This window comes from Ctenocephalides felis, unplaced genomic scaffold (assembly GCF_003426905.1).
Source record: "Ctenocephalides felis isolate EL2017-DRISC unplaced genomic scaffold, ASM342690v1 CF-g0.4_SCAFFOLD_01500, whole genome shotgun sequence".
Taxonomy (NCBI): domain Eukaryota; kingdom Metazoa; phylum Arthropoda; class Insecta; order Siphonaptera; family Pulicidae; genus Ctenocephalides; species Ctenocephalides felis.
Genome location: NW_020537654.1, coordinates 20,463 through 39,477, shown reverse-complemented (window position 1 = coordinate 39,477; position 19,015 = coordinate 20,463). Strand labels below are relative to the sequence as shown.

Genomic DNA, 19,015 nt, shown 5'->3' with positions numbered 1-19,015 from the left:
AGGCAACTTGCCTTAAGGTAAAATTTTTATTACAACTAGTTACAATAATATTTTACTAAAAAAAATTGTATCAACCACTTTTTACTAAACAAAATTCCTGAAATGCAAAATATATTAGGTTGTCAAATATCTTCCTTCCGCTTTTTTGCTCTTGATTTATAATACAAAAAGGCGGAAGGGAGATATTTGACAACCTATTATATACAAAAAAATAAAAAAATATATATGTTTAATATAAAATTTATTCTCTCATATAAATTATTTATCAAAAATATACTATACAAAAATATTTACAACCACAAATCGATATGTCGAACTTTCCTTAAAATTAATATTTACAACACTATAAAAATATTTCATCAGTACGAATTATATACAACAAATAATTTTTACAAATATCACTTTTTTCCAAAAATTTTCAACTACAATTCGAATGTTCGCTTTTCACAGAATTTGTAGGACTTTGTTGATGCATCCTGGTATATGCAAGATTCGTTTCTGCAGACAAATTCCACGGATAATCGTGATGGTGATGATGATATTGATTACGGTTGACTCTTTCAGGACTAGGTGTTTTTTGCATGTCGTAACCTTCTAAATTCGGTATAAAAGTTCTGCTGGTTCCTGGTGCACTGCAACAAGGGTTTGTTGGCGAATTTTGTTGGTCCTTCTTGCGTTTGACCCTTCTGTTTTGGAACCAGATTTTCACTTGTTTTTCGGTCAAACGCAAATGTGAGGCTATTTCGATACGCCTGAGTCTTGATAAATAGGCTGAAGCTGCAAATTCGCGTTCTAACCTTAAAAGTTGGTCACCAGAAAACGCTGTCCTTGGGCGTTTGCTTGTACAATCAAGGGATTCCCCTGGCGAATCGGTAAAGGTTCTTTGTAATTCCCCTGGTCGTTTTAAAGATAAATCCATACTATGTGCACTTATCCTAAAATCCATCGGAGGTGGCGATTGCTGATGATTTTCCCCAGGTGGTAACACTTGTAATCGAGTCATGCCCGGAAACGCAGGATTGAAAATCCTTGCAACCGCTGACCGATTCGGCCACATTTTGTCTTCGGCTTCACTGACTTTTACGTCTTTCACGTCTGCCAAAAGCGATGACACTAAAAATGATCTCGACATTGCACCGGATAGTTGTATACTAAATGCTGTGTCTTTGCTACCCTCGGTTTTTATACCTCGAAGGGTCCCACAGGCCACTCCCCTTTAGAATAAGGGTCGTTTTTGTGCAGACTGCTTGGCGCTTTGACGAATCCCTAGACAACAAGACGGCACTTTTGGAAATTGTATTTTTCTAAAAGATTTTTGTGAATGGAATATATTTGAAGGTAAATTTATGTCCGAATGTCGACTGAGAATAATTACACAGAATTTTGGAGTGGTCTTTTGAATTTTTGTAAAATGTGCACTTAGGTTTTAGTCAAAATATGAAGGTGTTGATTAATGGTTGTATGTCGAAGGATAATTTTAAAATTTTTATGATGGTTTATTGTTAATACTATTTAAAATTTTGCATATAATTTGTTTTGGGAAATGCTTTTGGATCCGATTTTATTTGCGGTTTCTGTCAAGCACCTATACATATAATTAATTAATTTTGTGGATTTTTTCTATGAAATAATTATTTTAGTTTTTGTGTTATTACAAATACTCAATTAATATAAATTAAGTGGAAATATAATTAATATTTGATATTAGTAAAAAAAATTAATTATTAATTTTATTAATAATTATATTCTATATTTTTAAAAATATATATATCGTTTTTACACTTGCGTTTAAATATTCAAAATACAAAGCAATATATACTAAAATAAAATTTATATCAAGAAAAACTACAGATTTTGCAGAATCGACTTAAATTGTTAAATACAATAAAAGTACAATTCTAATATACAATAAAAGTGAATTAAATTCAATTAATATTAAAAATATTATAAACTAACTGTACATAAATTGTAATTATTTATGTGATAAAATCAATGGAAAGTAATTTAGTAATGTCCTAAAATTTAGTTAATTTTCCTAAAAAACTCAATATCAAATTTTTTAAATATTTATATATTTTGAGTATTTTTATTCAATGTTCAAAGATTTCATAAGTTTTTAGTAAATTGTTTTAAATAATAAACATAAAATTTTAGATAATTGTTTTTCCTTATCGACTTGTACTTTTGATAATTTTTTTATATAATAGATAAATATTTTTTTGATTAATAGTTTTATTACGATCGGCATAAGAATATATATATATATATATATATATATATATATATATATATATTTAAATATATATATATATATATATATATATATGTATTTTATTTTTTGGTATTTATTTCATAAATTTTGTATACACACTAGTTTTATATTAACAAAACATTTTGTAGCAATATGAGAGTTAAACGGGTACAATTTTGTACAGTTTTGGTTATTACTAGTTAAAAACAAGAAAATATGTATTTTGGTTTAATTAACATTAATTTACATAGATCCAGAAATACTGTATTAAAATTACAGTAATTTGGTACAAAAGGTGTAGTCTTACGAGCTCCTTAAAAACTGATATTTTGTATTCTATCAACTTGTACTAAAATGAGAGTCGCACGGGTACAATTTTAAAAACAATTATTTTTTACTAGCAAAATATATAGAAATATCAAATTTTGTAAATTAGGTATTAATTTACATATATCAAGCAATAATATACTATTTATAGCATTCCAGTACAAAAAGTCTAGTCGTACGAGCTCCTTAAAAACTGATATTTCCTATACCATCAATTTATACTAAAATGAGAGTCGCACGGGTGTAATTTTGAACCAAATTATTTTTAGCTAACAAAATATATTGAAATATCATTTTTTTTAAATCAGCAATAAATTTACATAGATTGAGCATTAAGATATTATAATTACAGCATTCTAGTACATATAGTCTAGTCGTACGAGTTCGTTAAAAACGATTGTTTTGATTGAAAATATCTGAAACATATAGAATTGTAAAGTTTGTTAGCAATTAAATGTCAAGTTATTTTGTTTGAAAATTAATTATCAAAAAAAAAAAATTTAGTAGGTATTTTAAGGAACAGTTATAACAATATAATATTCAAAGTATTATCATGAAAAAACATAAAAAATTTCAAAGCTCACAAATGTTCATTGTTTCAAATATATTAAAAAGTTAGTTATTTCAGTTTATTTTTAATTATCGAAATTAATTTCTATTTTATTTCAATGAAACTATAGTATCAAACAAAAAACAAATGTATTTTGTAATGGATCTTTTTCAAAAAAAAATTCACTTTCGTTCAATTTCATTTTCAATTTGTTATTCCCCAAAATTTAATAAATAATTATTATCAAATAACTTAGTTATGTAACTTACAGTTTATAAAGTTTCTACTGATTGTTCTGTCTGTATAATTTCAAACTAATATATCAAATTTGTATTAAAACTTATAAAAAGTTTTATAAAAAGTCTGTTCTAATCACAGTATTTATATTGACTATCCTGGGAACCCAAAAATACAAGAACTCCTTGAATTCTCAAATAAATTTTATAAGGTTTCAGGAAGAGATAGAATAGAATATAAGACTTTACAGAAAATTAAAACTACTTTCCTATTTTATAAAAATAATGTATAATTCCCAGGAACAAATAGAATAGTTTCATAAAAAAATTAATAATTTTGTTCCTATGTATAATTTTGTGCCGATAAAGTGCCAAGAGTTCAGAAAACAAAAAAACAAAATTAATTTGTTCAAAAAAAATAACACACACAACACGAAGACTTAGAAGAAAAATATTTAGTGATTTAATTAGCTTGTAATTACTCGTGTCACATTATATTACTTCTTATAAAGGAAAAATGCAACTGTGTATTTTTCACTATTAATATATCGATGTCATTTTTTACATATAATTGCCAAAATGTCTATGTAGAACAGTTGTAAATATATTGATGAAAAAAAAAATTGTTCAAAATACTTTTTTCTCAAGTATGAACAAATTCACCCCCATTTTATTACTATTATTATTAATTGATTCAATGCCAACTAAATTACCAAAGTGTTTATATATATATTGCCCTATTGGAATAAAACCTTACAAATACTCGAAAGGTTTTTTAAATAGAATCATTTAATATTAAAGCACAATATCAATAGGAAACCTCGGCGGTTTAAATAAACACACCACCACCGTCCACCATACGTTTAGTTTTGTTAATTGGAACACGCGACTGCAACTTGTCGAAATTATGTCGACAACCCCTTTTGCAGGGGTTGACAACACTAAATAAAAAAATTTACAAACTTTAATAAATGATGATGTATTTTTCAAATTATATATTTACAAGCTTTTGATAGATTGTAGTATATTAAAACAAATATGTACTTACAATTTTGGAATTGTAACAATTTGTCAGTATTTATCTAAGGGTGTCATCAAAGAATCTAAAATAATGAAATTGCGGAAAAGATATGAGTCTTTGATAAATATAAATATGTAGTTTATATTAAATAATATAAACATAACTGGCTAATATATTTTTTAATATTTTTTTGTCTGGGGTCAAACAAAGCTATGGACAATCTGATATCGAGCAGTGGCGATATTTATTAACTTCCCGTAGGGTAAGTTATTGTAATGGGCCGAAAATCGGAATTGAAATTTTTACATTTCTCGACGTTCTGAAGGTTTCTGAACGTTTTGGCATGCCTCAGAGAAAATGGATGTGTGTGTGTGTGCGTGTGTGTGTATGTATGTATGGATACAAATTTCCAGTCACGTTTCAGGGCGCACGGATCAACCGATTTAAATAGTTCAACTAGCTGTAAGTGGAATTCTGTCTTAAGGCAATTAGGGCATCGTGCCTTAAGGCAAATTGCTGGAACTTCCCGTACCAAAAATTATTATTTTTTTAAAAACGATTAACATTTTTGAAAAAATTTTACTTTGCAAAAATAAGATTTTTGAGAAACTATAAATTGGACAAAGAATTACTTTTTCTTGAAAAATAAATTTTTTTTTAAAAAAAAATTCTAAAAAAAATTTTCTGAAAAAAAATGTTTTTTTAATTTTGACATATTTTGGAAGATCTGAACTTTTTTTCAAAGCAATCGTACTGCCGCAACTGCATAGAAACAAAATATAAAGCGCGTAAGCGCCGCGTCGCTGTCTAACGGATAAACATTGGTACGGAACCCATAGGAATGTAAACAAAATTCATACTTATTGTTAAAATCTTTATAGAATATCTGATAATTTGATGTGCATATGTCTAATGATCATTTTTGACCGCGATATGGCATTTTTTTTTACTTTTTTCGTTATATCTCCGAAACCGCTAGACCTGCCCTCATGAAAATTTGATCAATTTTTCATCTTGTCAATACAAGTAAAATGTTTTTTGAATTATTCAAATCGGACGCTCCGTTCTCTTCAAAACTGAGTTACCGTTTTCGGCACTTTTTGCCCCGTATTTTCGGAACGGCTAGACCTGCCTTCGCCAAAAACTAATCAGCACGTCTCCTTATCAGTACGAATCGAATGCTTTTCGAATTATTCAAATCGGTTGATCCGTGTTCCCGAAATCGTCGACGAAAATTTGTATCCGCACATACATACACACACATACATACACACACACACACACACACACACACATACATCCATTTTTTCTAAGGTATGCCAAAATGTTCAGAAACCTCTGAAACGTAAAGATATATAAAAATTTTCATTTTCGATTTTTTTGCGATTACTATAACTTACCCTACGGGAAGTTAAAAAACATTTGATTCCTATTGATAGGGAGATGTGCTGATTAGTTTTTGGCAAAGGCAAGTTTAGCCGCTTCGGAGATACGGAGCAGAGAGTGCAGAAAATACAAATCGAGTTTTTGAAAGTACTGAGTATCGGATTTGATTGATTTAAAAAATATTCAATTTGTAATGATTGGGAGAAGAGGCGATTAGTTTTTGGCAAAGGCAGGCCAAGCCATTTCGAAGATATAGAGCTAAATGTGCAAAAAATGGCAGTTGTTGAGTGAACTAAGCGTCCGATTTGAATGATTCAAAGAACTTTCTACTCGTATTGACAAAATAATTGATTTTGGAAAAAAAAATTTTTTTTTTCTATATTAAAAATAATTCAGATTTTATTTTTAATTCTGACTAAAGTTCTAATATACTTTAAATAAATAATTTTAACTTTGCAATTCAGTTTATATAATTCTTATAAATATTAGACAGTGTTACAATATTTATAATAATCTATTTGAAAGCATTTAATATTCCTTGAATATTTCGTTACTGCCTGGGAAGTTCCAGCAATTTGCCTTAAGGCACAATCCCATACACCACTAGTTTTCATTTATTTCAAAAATTTCTGTACTGGCAGATACTGGCCTAAAAATGTTGTCAATGGTTTAAAAATTATGTAAATTGCCTGGAAGTATTGTAAAAAAACTGAAAGTGTTGTAAAAAAACTGAAAGTGTTGTAAAATGTCTGAAAGTCTTTTAAAAGTGTCTAAAATCTGACAATGTTTCGAATTAATTAAAAATGTTTCAATTTTTCTAAAGAAATTGTGATTTGTCTTAAAATATTGTATGTTGTCTGAAAATGATGACAATTATGTAAAAAATATAAAATTGCATAAAAAAATAAAAAGTAATTTTTTCAAAAATATCGTAAATTGGCGAAAGCGTTGTAAACTGTCGCCAAATGCTTGTAAATTATCTGAAAATATTTTAAATTGTCTGAAAATGTTATAAAATTTCTGGAAATGTGACAATATGTCTAAAATTATTAATGTTTTAAAATGTTGCAAGTTTTTTCAAAATGTTGCAATTTTTCTAAAAATATTGTAACGTTGTCTGAAAATAAATTGTGAATTAATTCACAATAATGCAAATTTTGTATAAATGTTGTCAATTGTCTGAAAATATTGCAAATTACCTGAAGAAGTTTCAGATTTCTAAAAATGTTATTAATTGTCTGAAAATGTTGCAAATTGTCTGAAAATATTGTATTTTAACTGAAAATGTTTGAAAAAGTTTCAAATTATCTGAAAATGTTTTAAATTGTCTGAGAATGTTCAAATTTATCTGAAAATGTTGTAAATTATTTTATAATGTTTCAAATTGTCTGAAAATGTTTATAAATGTCTAAAAATATTGTAGGATGAAATAATATTTTATATTTTAAAAATTGTGTGAAAATGTTAAAAATTATCAGAAAATGTTGAAAATTGTTGAAAATTATTGTAAATTATTGTAGATTGCCTAAAAATATTGCAAATTGTTTGAAAATACTGCAGATTGTCTGAAATTGTTACAAATTGTCTAAAAAATGTTACAAATTGTCTAAAAACTTTGTCTCTTAAAAATGTAAATATTAAAAAAAGTTTTAAAACGTTACTGTTGTAAGTAACATGAAACTGTTGTAATTTTTTTAAGAATGTTGCAAATTGTTTGAAAATGTTGCCAATCGCCTGAAAAGATTTGAGATTATTTTATATGTTATAAAGTGTCTAAAAATAATGTAAATTGTCTGATAATATTTTTAGGTATCTGATAATGTTGTAAGTTTCACAAAAACTTTCACAAGTTGGCATAGAATGTAAATTATTTGAAAATGTTGCCAGACAAAAAATGTTGCAAATTGTCTCTAGATATTGCAAATTGTCTAAAAATGTTATAAATTATATAAAAATATTCTCAAGTGGTCTTTAAATTGCAAAAACAAGTAATAAATTTTAATATTTGGAAAAAGACATTTCACAGATCAGAAACATGAATTCAGAGTAAAAACGGATAAAAATTATATGCAAAAAAAATCAAATAAAAAAAATTGAAAATAAAATAAAACAACTGTTAAAAGTGTTAATAGGAAAAAAACTCAATTGCATAAAATTATGAAAAGGAAAAAAAAACAATGAATTGGGCTTTGACGGCCTTCTGAATTATTATGTAAAAAATAAACTGCAAATTAGGAAAAAACGTTAAAGATAATGTGTCACGTCCTGACATTTTCCAACAAAAATGTGTAATTTTCTTGCTTTTCGCTCACCTATCTTATTATAAGCAAGTAGTAAAATAAGGAAAACAGTCAAAAAATCATCTGACAATACTTTTATAAACTTCATAAATGTTTACTACCCCTGGCAATATATCTACTAAAACTCTTGAAAATCCGCGCGCGCCGCCGCCGATAAAATATTTAGTACAAACAATTATTTAATAATGTCAATGTATGGGTTCCCAACGAAAGACCTCAAAGGGCCACATAAAAGGCCTCTCGTAGGGCCCCAATAAAACGAGGTACTCGTTTATACATATACATATACATATACATATACATATAAATGTATGTATATACATTATAATAATCCCATAATGCTTTTATTTCGCAGCCGAAATGAAACAGCACTTGAGAACGCATTGTGAACAATTACAAGGGGATAAATATATATTATTAAATACAAGGGGACACATTTTCGATATCGAAACATAAAAACATATATATAGCGATTTGAATTTTGACATCTGCAAAAGTATGTATATACTAGATGACCCGACAGACGTTGTCGTTCACTAAATCTTAAAAATTTCCCTTGACAAACTCTAAAAAGATTTATCAAAATCCGAATAACCGTTTAGGAGAAGTATCAAATCATACACGCGTACAGAAGAATTTTATATATAAGATATATACATATATAATTTATATAAATCTAAAATTTGCCTTATCATTATCAAAACCACAAAAAGCATTAAAAATCACTCTTGCGAAGATAAAATGCACCACGCGACTTTTACATCTTCCAAAAAAAAAATTGTCTAGAAATTCTTGTATGAATGGCATCTCGAGTGACTCTCTACTACCATTCTTTATTCTTTATTCTTTATTCTTGACAATAGTCGTTGTCATTTGTCACTGGTTTATGAAATCACAATAAATCAGTATCAAACGATCCCGCCACTTCTAAATAGAATAAATGGAATAAACAACCCTAGGGAGGACAAAATGCGTTTTGGGGTCTTAAAACTTTTTTAAGATATAAGATAAAAATTAATTCATCATAGAAGAATTTAAAATTTTATTTCAACATTTGTAATACATCGATTTTTTAATATCTACCTATCCAACTTTGAATATGATGCGATTAGTTTGAGATAACTAAAGCCTGAGATATAAATTCAGTCAGTCAAATTATCTAAAAAAGTTTTCTCTAATCTTTTTAAGTCTCTATTTTCTCAAAGTCCATATCTTTAAACTTTTGTGATGACCCGAATAATTCATAAAATAAATTATGAAAAGAATTTTTGAGCCAGCAAGACGCTAACAAACTCTGTTAACCAAGACGCCAGTTTTTGTTTACAACGTCGATGATCCAGATATAATTAAATATTTGCTATATCAGACCGAAATATTAAAAAGTTGATAGATAGTTTTAGTTGTATATTTGAAATAGAGTATTTGTTCGATTTTTGAGTTCATACGGATGTTATATAACAAGTTTTATGGTTTAATATGATTTTTTTTGTTTGATTAATAAGAAATGAGGATTAATTGTACGGTGATACATTTAGGGACAGAATAAGAACGACAATAAGAAGGATTATTACTATAACTTTCATAAGGGTAAGTTATAGTAATCGCCGAAAAGCGAAAATAAAATTTTTTGCTTATCTTCACGTTTCAGAGGTTTCTGAACATTTTGGCATACCTCAAAAAAAATGTGTGTTTGTATGTTACAATTTATTGTAGACGATTTCAGGAATACGGATTAACCGATTTGAATGATTCAAAAAACATTCGATTCCTATTGATAAGGAAAAGTGCTGATTAGTTTTTGGCAAAGGCAGGTCCACCAGTTTACGGAGATACGGAGTAAAGAGTGCAGAAAATAGAAATCGAGTTTTTGAAAGAACGGAGCATGCGATTTGAATGATTAAAAAAACATTCAATTTGTAATTATTGGGAGATGTGGTGATTAGTTTTTGGCAAAGGTAGGTCCAGTCGTTTCGGAGATACAGAGCTAAATGTATAAAAATGGCAGTTTTTGAAACAAACAAGCTAAGGATTAATTGTACGATGATACATTTAGGCACAGACAATAAGAGAGATTATTAACTTCCATAGGATAAGTTATAGTAATGGACCGAAAATCAAAAATCAAATTTTTTGCATATCGTCACTTTTCAGAGGTTTCTGAATATTTTGGCATACCTCAGAAAAAATATGTGTGTGTGTAAAAATTTAAATTAAAAAACTATCGATTTGTATTGATAACGAGATGTGCTGATTAGTTTTTGGCAATGGCAGGTCCAGCGGTTTTGGTGATACCAAGCTATACAAGCTATACAAAAAATAGCAGTTTTTGAGAGAACTAAGCACCCGATTTGAATGATTCAAAAAACTTTTTGCTCGTATTGACAAAACAATTGCTTTTGAGAAAAAATATCTTAATTTTTTTTCAATAAATTTTTTTTAAGTAAAACTTTTTTAGGCAGGACTAGGAAGTAAATCTATTAAAATGCAACGAAAGGTCGTTACGCCCGAACAGTTCGTCATTCGTTCTCGATGAGATATAATAAGAAATAATATAATAGAATAATTTATTTGTAAACATTTAGTTTTGCTAGAATATTTCTTTACGAATTTAAGGCACGATGCCATACACCACTAGTTTTATAATTTAAAATAGTGCAATAAAGGATGAGTGTATATTATCGCTATCCTGTATGAAAGTAATAAAAATATCCTTGTATAATTACAGTAAGTATACATCTTGCCGTCCCGTTCTAACACATTAGTTGGACTATAGGTCTATCCCGTTCTCGCCCATACTGGTTCACTGGCTAAGACAAATAATTTTATTTCGGTCACAAACGATTCATAATGACTTGAATAAAAAATTAGCGAACCTTTAAAATCTCTGTCAACCCCTGCTTTAACAATATGACACAAAACGGTTCTATTCACAATTCATTGTAAATTTTGCAGATTCCTCCGTGACATTTTTGGTGAATGAATCTAAAGATGCACCAATCGCTCCATATCGCTCTAACCCATAAGTAACACAATACTTCCATCCCTTTCCTACCCACTGGTTGTACAAATGATTCATCCCTCGTATTTCTCTTATATCTATCATTCTATCCCGCTCTAACTCACTAGTTGTACGATCTATCTCGTTCTCTCCCATTGAATGCTCATGAATCATTCCCCTTCAATTCGTTTTTCTATATCACTCTGTCCATCCCGCTCTATCCTACAACTTCTTCGATAATTCTATCCCGTTCTCTCCCACTAGATGTACAAATGATTTTTTCCTTGTATTTTCTTATATCTCTTGTGCCATCTCGTTCTATCACGTTAGTTGCAGTATGGTTCCATCTCGTTCTAACCCATAGATGAGACCGCTAATAATAATTTGTTTACCGATGTTCACTCGGCGTGAAATTATCGAAATACAATGAATGAATGATAGATAGAATGAATGCATTCGCCAAGAATTGCAGTTTTTGGGGTGCATTTTAGAGACAGAGAGGGATTGGGGGATGGATTTTTGTTTTGTTTTTATTTAGGCAAAATTGAGCCGAAATTGTTAGAAATTTGTATGAAAATAAAAGCGTTATGATTAGATTTTAGTAAATGAATGCATTCGCCAAAGATTGCATTTTTGGGGTGCATTTTGAAGACAGAGAGGGATTGGTGGATGGATTTTGTTTTGGTATTTATTTATCAAAAAATTGAGACAAAATTGTTAGAAATTTGTATGAAAATAAAAGCGTTATAATAAAATTTTAGTGAATGAATGCATTCGCCAAAGATTGCATTTTTCGGGTGCATTTTGAAGACAGAGAGGAATTGGGAGATGGATTTTTGTTTTGTTATATATTTGTCCGAAATTGAACGAAAATTGTTAGAAATTTGTATGAAAATAAAAGCGACAGAGAGGGATTGGGGGATGGATTTTTGTATTGGTATTTATTTATCAAAAATTGAGCCAAAATTGTTAGAAATTTGTATGAAAACGAAAACATTCTGATTAGATTTATTTAAAGTATAAGAAAAACAAACAAATTTAATTGTATGAAAATAATATTAAATTTAACAAATATGATTAATGGGTAGGAAAAATACAACTGTGTATTTTTCACTATTTATATATCGATGTCATTTTTTACATATAATTGCCAAAATATTTATTTAATGTCTATGTAGGACAGTTGTAAATATATTGTTGAATAAAAAAAAATGATTAGTGGGTGAAAACTGATGGACTGATTGACTTTCAGATAAAACTTTGTTGCCTAAATGCCTTAAAAATAATGAAATTTCAGGTACTACAATTTTCAAATATAGTTGTTTTCTTTTTTTAAGGAATTTGCCATTGTGTAATTTTGGTGTACATTTTATTTAAGAACAAATAAAAATTGTACTAAATCCAGAATTGGATAATTATAATACTATTTACTACCAGAGAGGGATTGTCTAGTAAAAGTTAAAGTATTAGATAAAATTACAATTTATTCGCCAACGATTGCATTTTTGAGGTGCATTTTAAGGACAGAGAGGGATTGTCTAGTAAAAATTGAAGTTTTATGAAGTAATTGCAGTAAAGTAGTTAACACTTTCCTAATTGTGAACATAAAATTTGGATGCAGCCGATTATTGTAAAATTAGAATTTTTATAATTAATTAATTTTAAAGGCCTATAATAATAGGTTGTCAAATATCTCCCTTCCGCCTTTTTGTATTATAAACCAAGAGCAAAAAAGCGGAAGGGAGATATTTGACAACCTAATAGTTGGTCAAAGTTTGAAACTATAATTTTGGTAAGGCCAAATTGTCCATATTGTTATAATTTTTTGCTTTGGCTTAAAATTTAATTTATTTTGTTATAATTTAATTACATTTATTTATATTATTGTACATCAATAAAAAGCTAATTGAATTATCTATAATTACATATATAAAAACCGGTAGCTCTTGGAACAAATTTGTGTAAAATAAATGGTTAAACTTTGAATTCACAGATTTTAAAATTTGTAACCTGAAACGTAGATTAATTCTGGCTTTATGTGGGGTTAAATTTTCGACCAAAAGTAGTAATTTTTTTCTGTAATTGAATTTAAGAACTAAAATAGAATATTATAGTTGTAGAATATATTATAATAAGTCCAGAATATATTATAATAGGTCCAAATTTAGAAAAATGTAACAAGAAGAGTTAACGACTCATCTTTAGTTTTCAACTTCGGACTTCAATAATTTTTTCTATGAAATTTTGTTCCAAGTGTTACTAATTAATATATACAGATTTTTTGTAAATTTTATTAGCTTTTCAACGATATATAACAACATGGGTGTACTTTAATAAATTTTAACAATATAAAGCTAAATACAGAAACCTAACCTAGAGAATGCACAAATGTCAAGAGTGAAGCTGCAGTTTATGTGTAAAACGCCTGACTGCACAGCAACCACAATTGCATCATTTAGACAGCTTTTAGTGCCATTTTATATGACTGCTACATAACATTGGTCATAACATAAATCTAAACTATATTATAAGTTATTAATATAATATTTAATGAAAAAAAATACTTCGAACCAATTTTCCGCTTAAATTCCTCCAAGTGACCATCAGCCTCGTGTCTTAAACCAAAGAAAGCGCGTGTCTTAAAAATTAACAAAAAGAACATCTTGCACATGTCGATGGGCGTCAACTATTTTTTTCTTTAAACTTGATTCATTTTCTTTAAATTTAAAAAAAAAAATGATTCATATTCCTCCAAAGTTGTCACTTAAGACTACTTAGGCGAAAATGGTTTCCACTCGGACAGTTTTCTTGAAAAGATCAGCACATGCTCTCTAATATTATTGTATTTCTTAGGTGTTATTGGCGTATTATGCGTTATAAAATCAACTAAAAGTTGGTGTAGATTGTAGTGTCATTGTCATAGGAGTTGTGTAACAGTGTGTGCATAATGTGTTTATGTCCATTGACAAATTGCCGCCTACCGAATGGTAAAGGTAAAGGACTCTCTTGAGGATTCGGAGAAATGTTGGGGTTTTTTGAAGGAGGAGCAGTGGGGTAGTTGATAAATTATAAAAAAAAAATCCATTTGTGCATTTTTTATGTCTGGCCAATTTTTATCACTAATCAACAAATATTAGTTGTATGTTCTTTGAAAGTATTTTAAATTTTTTAAATTGGTATAAGATTTTTTGACAAAAAACGTTGACAAATAATTTTGCACTTTATGGGTCGACCGAGTTTATATTTATAGATTCATATAATTCATAATTTAGAATCAGAATTTTGTAAATAAATTTCTTCATATTATTTTCATCGTCATAAATATTTATTATGACTTTTTGTCTTAAGTTCCTCTATTTAAAAATATTTTTACCTGACTTCATATTCTTAATTTTTTGCAATTAAAATCTTACCTTTAATAAATTAGTAATATTAATAACCGAATCACAATGTATATATTTTTAAGAGATATTTTTGTAAATTGTAATAAAATGAATTATTAAAATGTAAAATGTTAAAATTCTGAAAATCTCTGAGGCAAAATTGCATGAAAGGTATTGTTAAGCTACATTTTCAGACAATCTGCAACATTTTCAGATAAATTACAAAATATTTAGATAAATTACAACATTTTCAGACAACTTACAGCATTTTCAGATAAATTGCAACATTTTCAGTGATCTCACAAAATTTTCAGACAGTTTACAATATGTTCAGCCAATCTACAGTATTTTCAAATAATTTATAGTGTTTTCAGACAAAATACAGAGTTTTCAGATAATCTACAGTTTTTTCTGCCAATTTGCGAAATTTGTAGCCAATTTGCTATATTTTCTGCTAATTCGCTTTATTTTTAGATAATTTCCAACATTTTCAGACAATATACAGTATTTTCATCGAATCTACAGTATTTTCAGACAATCTGCAGTATTTTCAGCCGATATACAGTATTTTCAGCCAATATACAGTATTTTTAGACAATCGGCAATATTTTCAGATAATCTACAGTATCTTCATATAATATACTAAATTTTTAGACAATCTGCAGTGTTTTCAGACATCCTACAGCGTTTTTAGACAGTCTACACTATTTTTAGCCAATTTGAAACATTTTCAGATAATTTGCAACATTTTCAGACAAATTATAAGATTTTTAGCCAATTTGCAACATTTACAGACTGATTACAACATTTACAGACAAATTTCAAGATTTTCAGCGAATTTGCAACATTTTCATACAAATTATAAGATTTTCAGTCAATTTTCTACATTTTCAGATAATTTGCAACATTTTCAGCCAATTTGCAACATTTTTAGCTAATTTGCTACACATTCAGCCAGTTTGCTACATTTTTAGATAATTTGCAACATTGCCAAATTCATTACAACATTTACAGACAAATTTCGACATCTACAGATAATTTGTAACATTTCCAGACAAATTGCAACATTTCCAGAAAAATTATTACATTTTCACACAACCTACAGTATTTCCAGGCAATATACAGTATTTTCAGTCAAGCTACAGTATTTTCAGACCATATACAGTATTTTTAGACAATCTTTTACAGTATTTTTTGAGTATCTACAGTATTTTCGGACAACCTACAGTATTTTTAGACAATCTACTCTATTTTTAGACGATTTATTGTATTTTCAGCCAATTTACAGTATTTTCAGCCAATTTACAGTATTTTTAGCCAATATACAGTATTTTCAGCCAATTTACAGTATTTTCAGCCAATCAAATTTTCAATTACAACATTTTCAGACTGTCCACAGCATTTTCAGACAGTCTACGGCATTTTCAGACAGACTACAGTAATTTTAGACAGTCTACAGTATTTTCAGCCGAACCGCAGCATTTTCAGACAAATTGCAACATTGTCATACAAATTACAATATTTTCAAATAATCTACAGTATTTTCACACAATATACAGTATTTTCAGATAAATCACTACATTTTTAGACAATCTTTAACATCTTTAAGTAAATAAATACATTTTCAGCTAGTTTGCAAAATTTTCAGCTAATTTGCAACATTTTCAAACAAATTATAATTTTTTTAGCCAATTAGCCACATTTTCAGCCAACTTGCAACATTTTCAGACAATTTGCAATATCAGACAAATTATAAGAATTTCAGCCAATTTGCAACATTTTCATACAAATTATAAGATTTTCAGCCAATTTGCTACATTTTCAGATAATTTGCAACATTTTCAGTCAATTGTCAACATTTTCAGCTAATTTGCAACATTTTAAGACTTAATACAATATTTATAAACTAATTACAACATTTTCAGACAAATTACAAACCTTTCCAGACAATCTACAGTATTTTCAGACAATCTACAACATTTTCAGACAAATTACAACATTTACAGACAATTAACAGTGTTTTCGGTCATTCTATAGCATTTCCAGGCAATTTACAGTGTTTTCAGACAATCCAATTTTAAATTGTAATTTTAAGATGTAATTTTAAAAAATCTACAATATTTCCAGGAAAATTACAACATTTTCAGCCAATCTACAGTATTTCAGCCAATATACAATATTTTCAGCCAATATACAATATTTTTAGACAAACTACAGTATTTTCAAATAATTTGCAGTATTTTCAGACAGTATACAGAATTTTTAAAAAAATTACAATATTTCCAGACGAATTGCAACATTTTCAAACAATATACAGCATTTTCAGCCAATCTACAGTATTTTTACGCAATCTACAATATTTTCAGAGAATCTATACTATTTTCAGCCAAATTACAACTCTTTCAGACAATTGACAACGCTTTCAGACAGTCTACAATATTTTCAGACAAATTATAAGATTCGTGACTAATATGCAGTATTCCAAGCTGATTTGCAACATTTTTGACCAATTTGCAATATTTTCATATAATTTGCAACATTTTCATATAGTTTGCCACACTTTCAACCAATTCGCTAACTTTTTTGCCAATTTGCAACATTTTCATATAATTTGCCACACTTTTATCCAATTTGCTAGATTTTTAATCAATTTGCTACATTTTCAGACAATCTGCAACATTTTCAGCCTAATTACAATATTCTCAAGCAACTTGCAACATTGTCAGGCAACTTACAACTATTTCAAACAATTGACAAATAACTAAATTTTCAGATTAATTACAATATTTTTAGACAAATTACAACATTTTCAAACCATCTGCAACATTTTTAGTCAATCTAAAGCATTTTCAGACAATCTTCAACATTTTTAAACAATCTACAGTATATTCAGACAATCTACAGTATTTTCAGACAATTAACAACCCTTTTAGACAATTTACAATACTTTCAGACAATATACAACCTTTTTAAGTTACATAACATCTTTTAGTTTACAAAGTTTCACAAAATGTTTAAAATAATTTTGAACAATTACTTTAAAACAAAATAATAATAATAATAATAATTTTAAAACGCAAAAAAAAACATTTTATTTTTGTAACAAAAATGTAAACATAAAAAACTTTAAAAATAAATAGTGACAAATAGAAACAAATATTGTAAAGAATATCATTAGAGACAATAGACGAGTATTTACAGATAAGATAATAACATCATTGACAAAAAAATTTGGAAAAAAATCATTGACAAAAAATGTGAAAAAAATCATTGACAAAATGATTTAAAAAAAATCATTGACAAAAACAAAATTTTGAAAAAAAAATCTCAGACAATAGTTTATGAAAAAATCATTGTTGACGTATGGATAAAACAACAAAACAATAAAGTGTTTGAGTAGATTTTGTGAGAGACAAATATTGTAGAGAGTGTCATTAGAGACAATAAACGAGTATTCAGAGATAAGATGTGTTAATTGATAGGAACAAAGTAAACAATAGTACAAAATATAAGTAGTAAATCACGAATAATGTTCTTGCATCAAAAACCAAAAAAGTACTAAAAATAACCAATTTAGTCAAATTTGTTTAAAAAAATTCTACAATACATTTTCCCTACGCCCTTTGCTCTCAAACCTTATTCAAATCACCGCATTTTTCATGAATGAAAAAAAAGTATGAATTGGCGCAAACGGACGCCCATTACACGACTTTTAAGGTTAATTTGTGCCGAAAAAAGGAAATTTCTGTAAACTTAAAATTTGAATAGATCCTTTATTATTATTATTATTATTATCCTGGCACTCGAGTCCTCCATTTAGAAACCTGAACAATACAAATAATTACTTTGACACGCTACCTAGTTGTAAATTTGACCTATTTTTGTGCCTTTTATTTGGCCTACAAAAGTGTGCTCTCGAGATTTTGGAATTGAGAATTGTATAAGATTGAAAATACAATTTTTATAATTTATTAGGAGGATTTGTATTAAAAGATGGTAGGAAAAAATGTTTTAGGAAACTCCTCCTACATATTTTGGAATGTATTTTATACCAATGGTAGTATAATGGTTTTATATTTAGACTCGTGAAATGGAAAACATATTTTTATACTTTTACAAAATTATCAATGTTGCAATGCGATAAGCAATTTTACATATTTTCAATTGTTTATAATTCAAGATGTTTTATTAAACAAAAAATCTGATGCTCTATCACAGTCTTATATACCATATTCTTATTTATCATCAAAATTCATCATAATGTGTCACCCTATAATTTTGCTGCCCAAAATATAATCCTAAATCAAAAAATGATTGATAAGACCGTTCAAAATTAAACCTACTCATCTGTAAATAATTCGATTTTGGGAATTCGGTATCAAAAATTGTATATTGTCAAAAACGTGTTTTATAAGGACCTTTTATAAGGGTTCTTTATAAGTGTTAACGAATTTTATTATGAGGATTCTGCGGCTTTTGTGATTTTTTTTCGATTATTATTGATTAGAGTGGATGGCCAATGTTTGTGTAAACATACTTATTGATGGGTTGTTTGGTAAAAAA

The 19,015-nt window shown here is 27.9% G+C and overlaps 1 protein-coding gene across 1 annotated transcript; it reads right to left on the bottom strand.

The window, feature by feature from the left end:
- Positions 1-418: 418 nt before the first annotated feature.
- Positions 419-1,132, bottom strand: LOC113372002 (homeobox protein Hox-D3-like). Its single transcript, XM_026612375.1, has one exon. It carries the CDS (start codon positions 1,130-1,132, stop codon positions 419-421), a length of 714 nt encoding a protein of 237 aa, XP_026468160.1.
- Between the last annotated feature and the right edge of the window lie 17,883 nt (positions 1,133-19,015).

Excerpts from the sequence above, each read along its gene's own strand:
- LOC113372002 (XM_026612375.1), bottom strand. The coding sequence starts at position 1,132 with ATGTCGAGATCATTTTTAGTGTCATCGCTTTTGGCAGACGTGAAAGAC.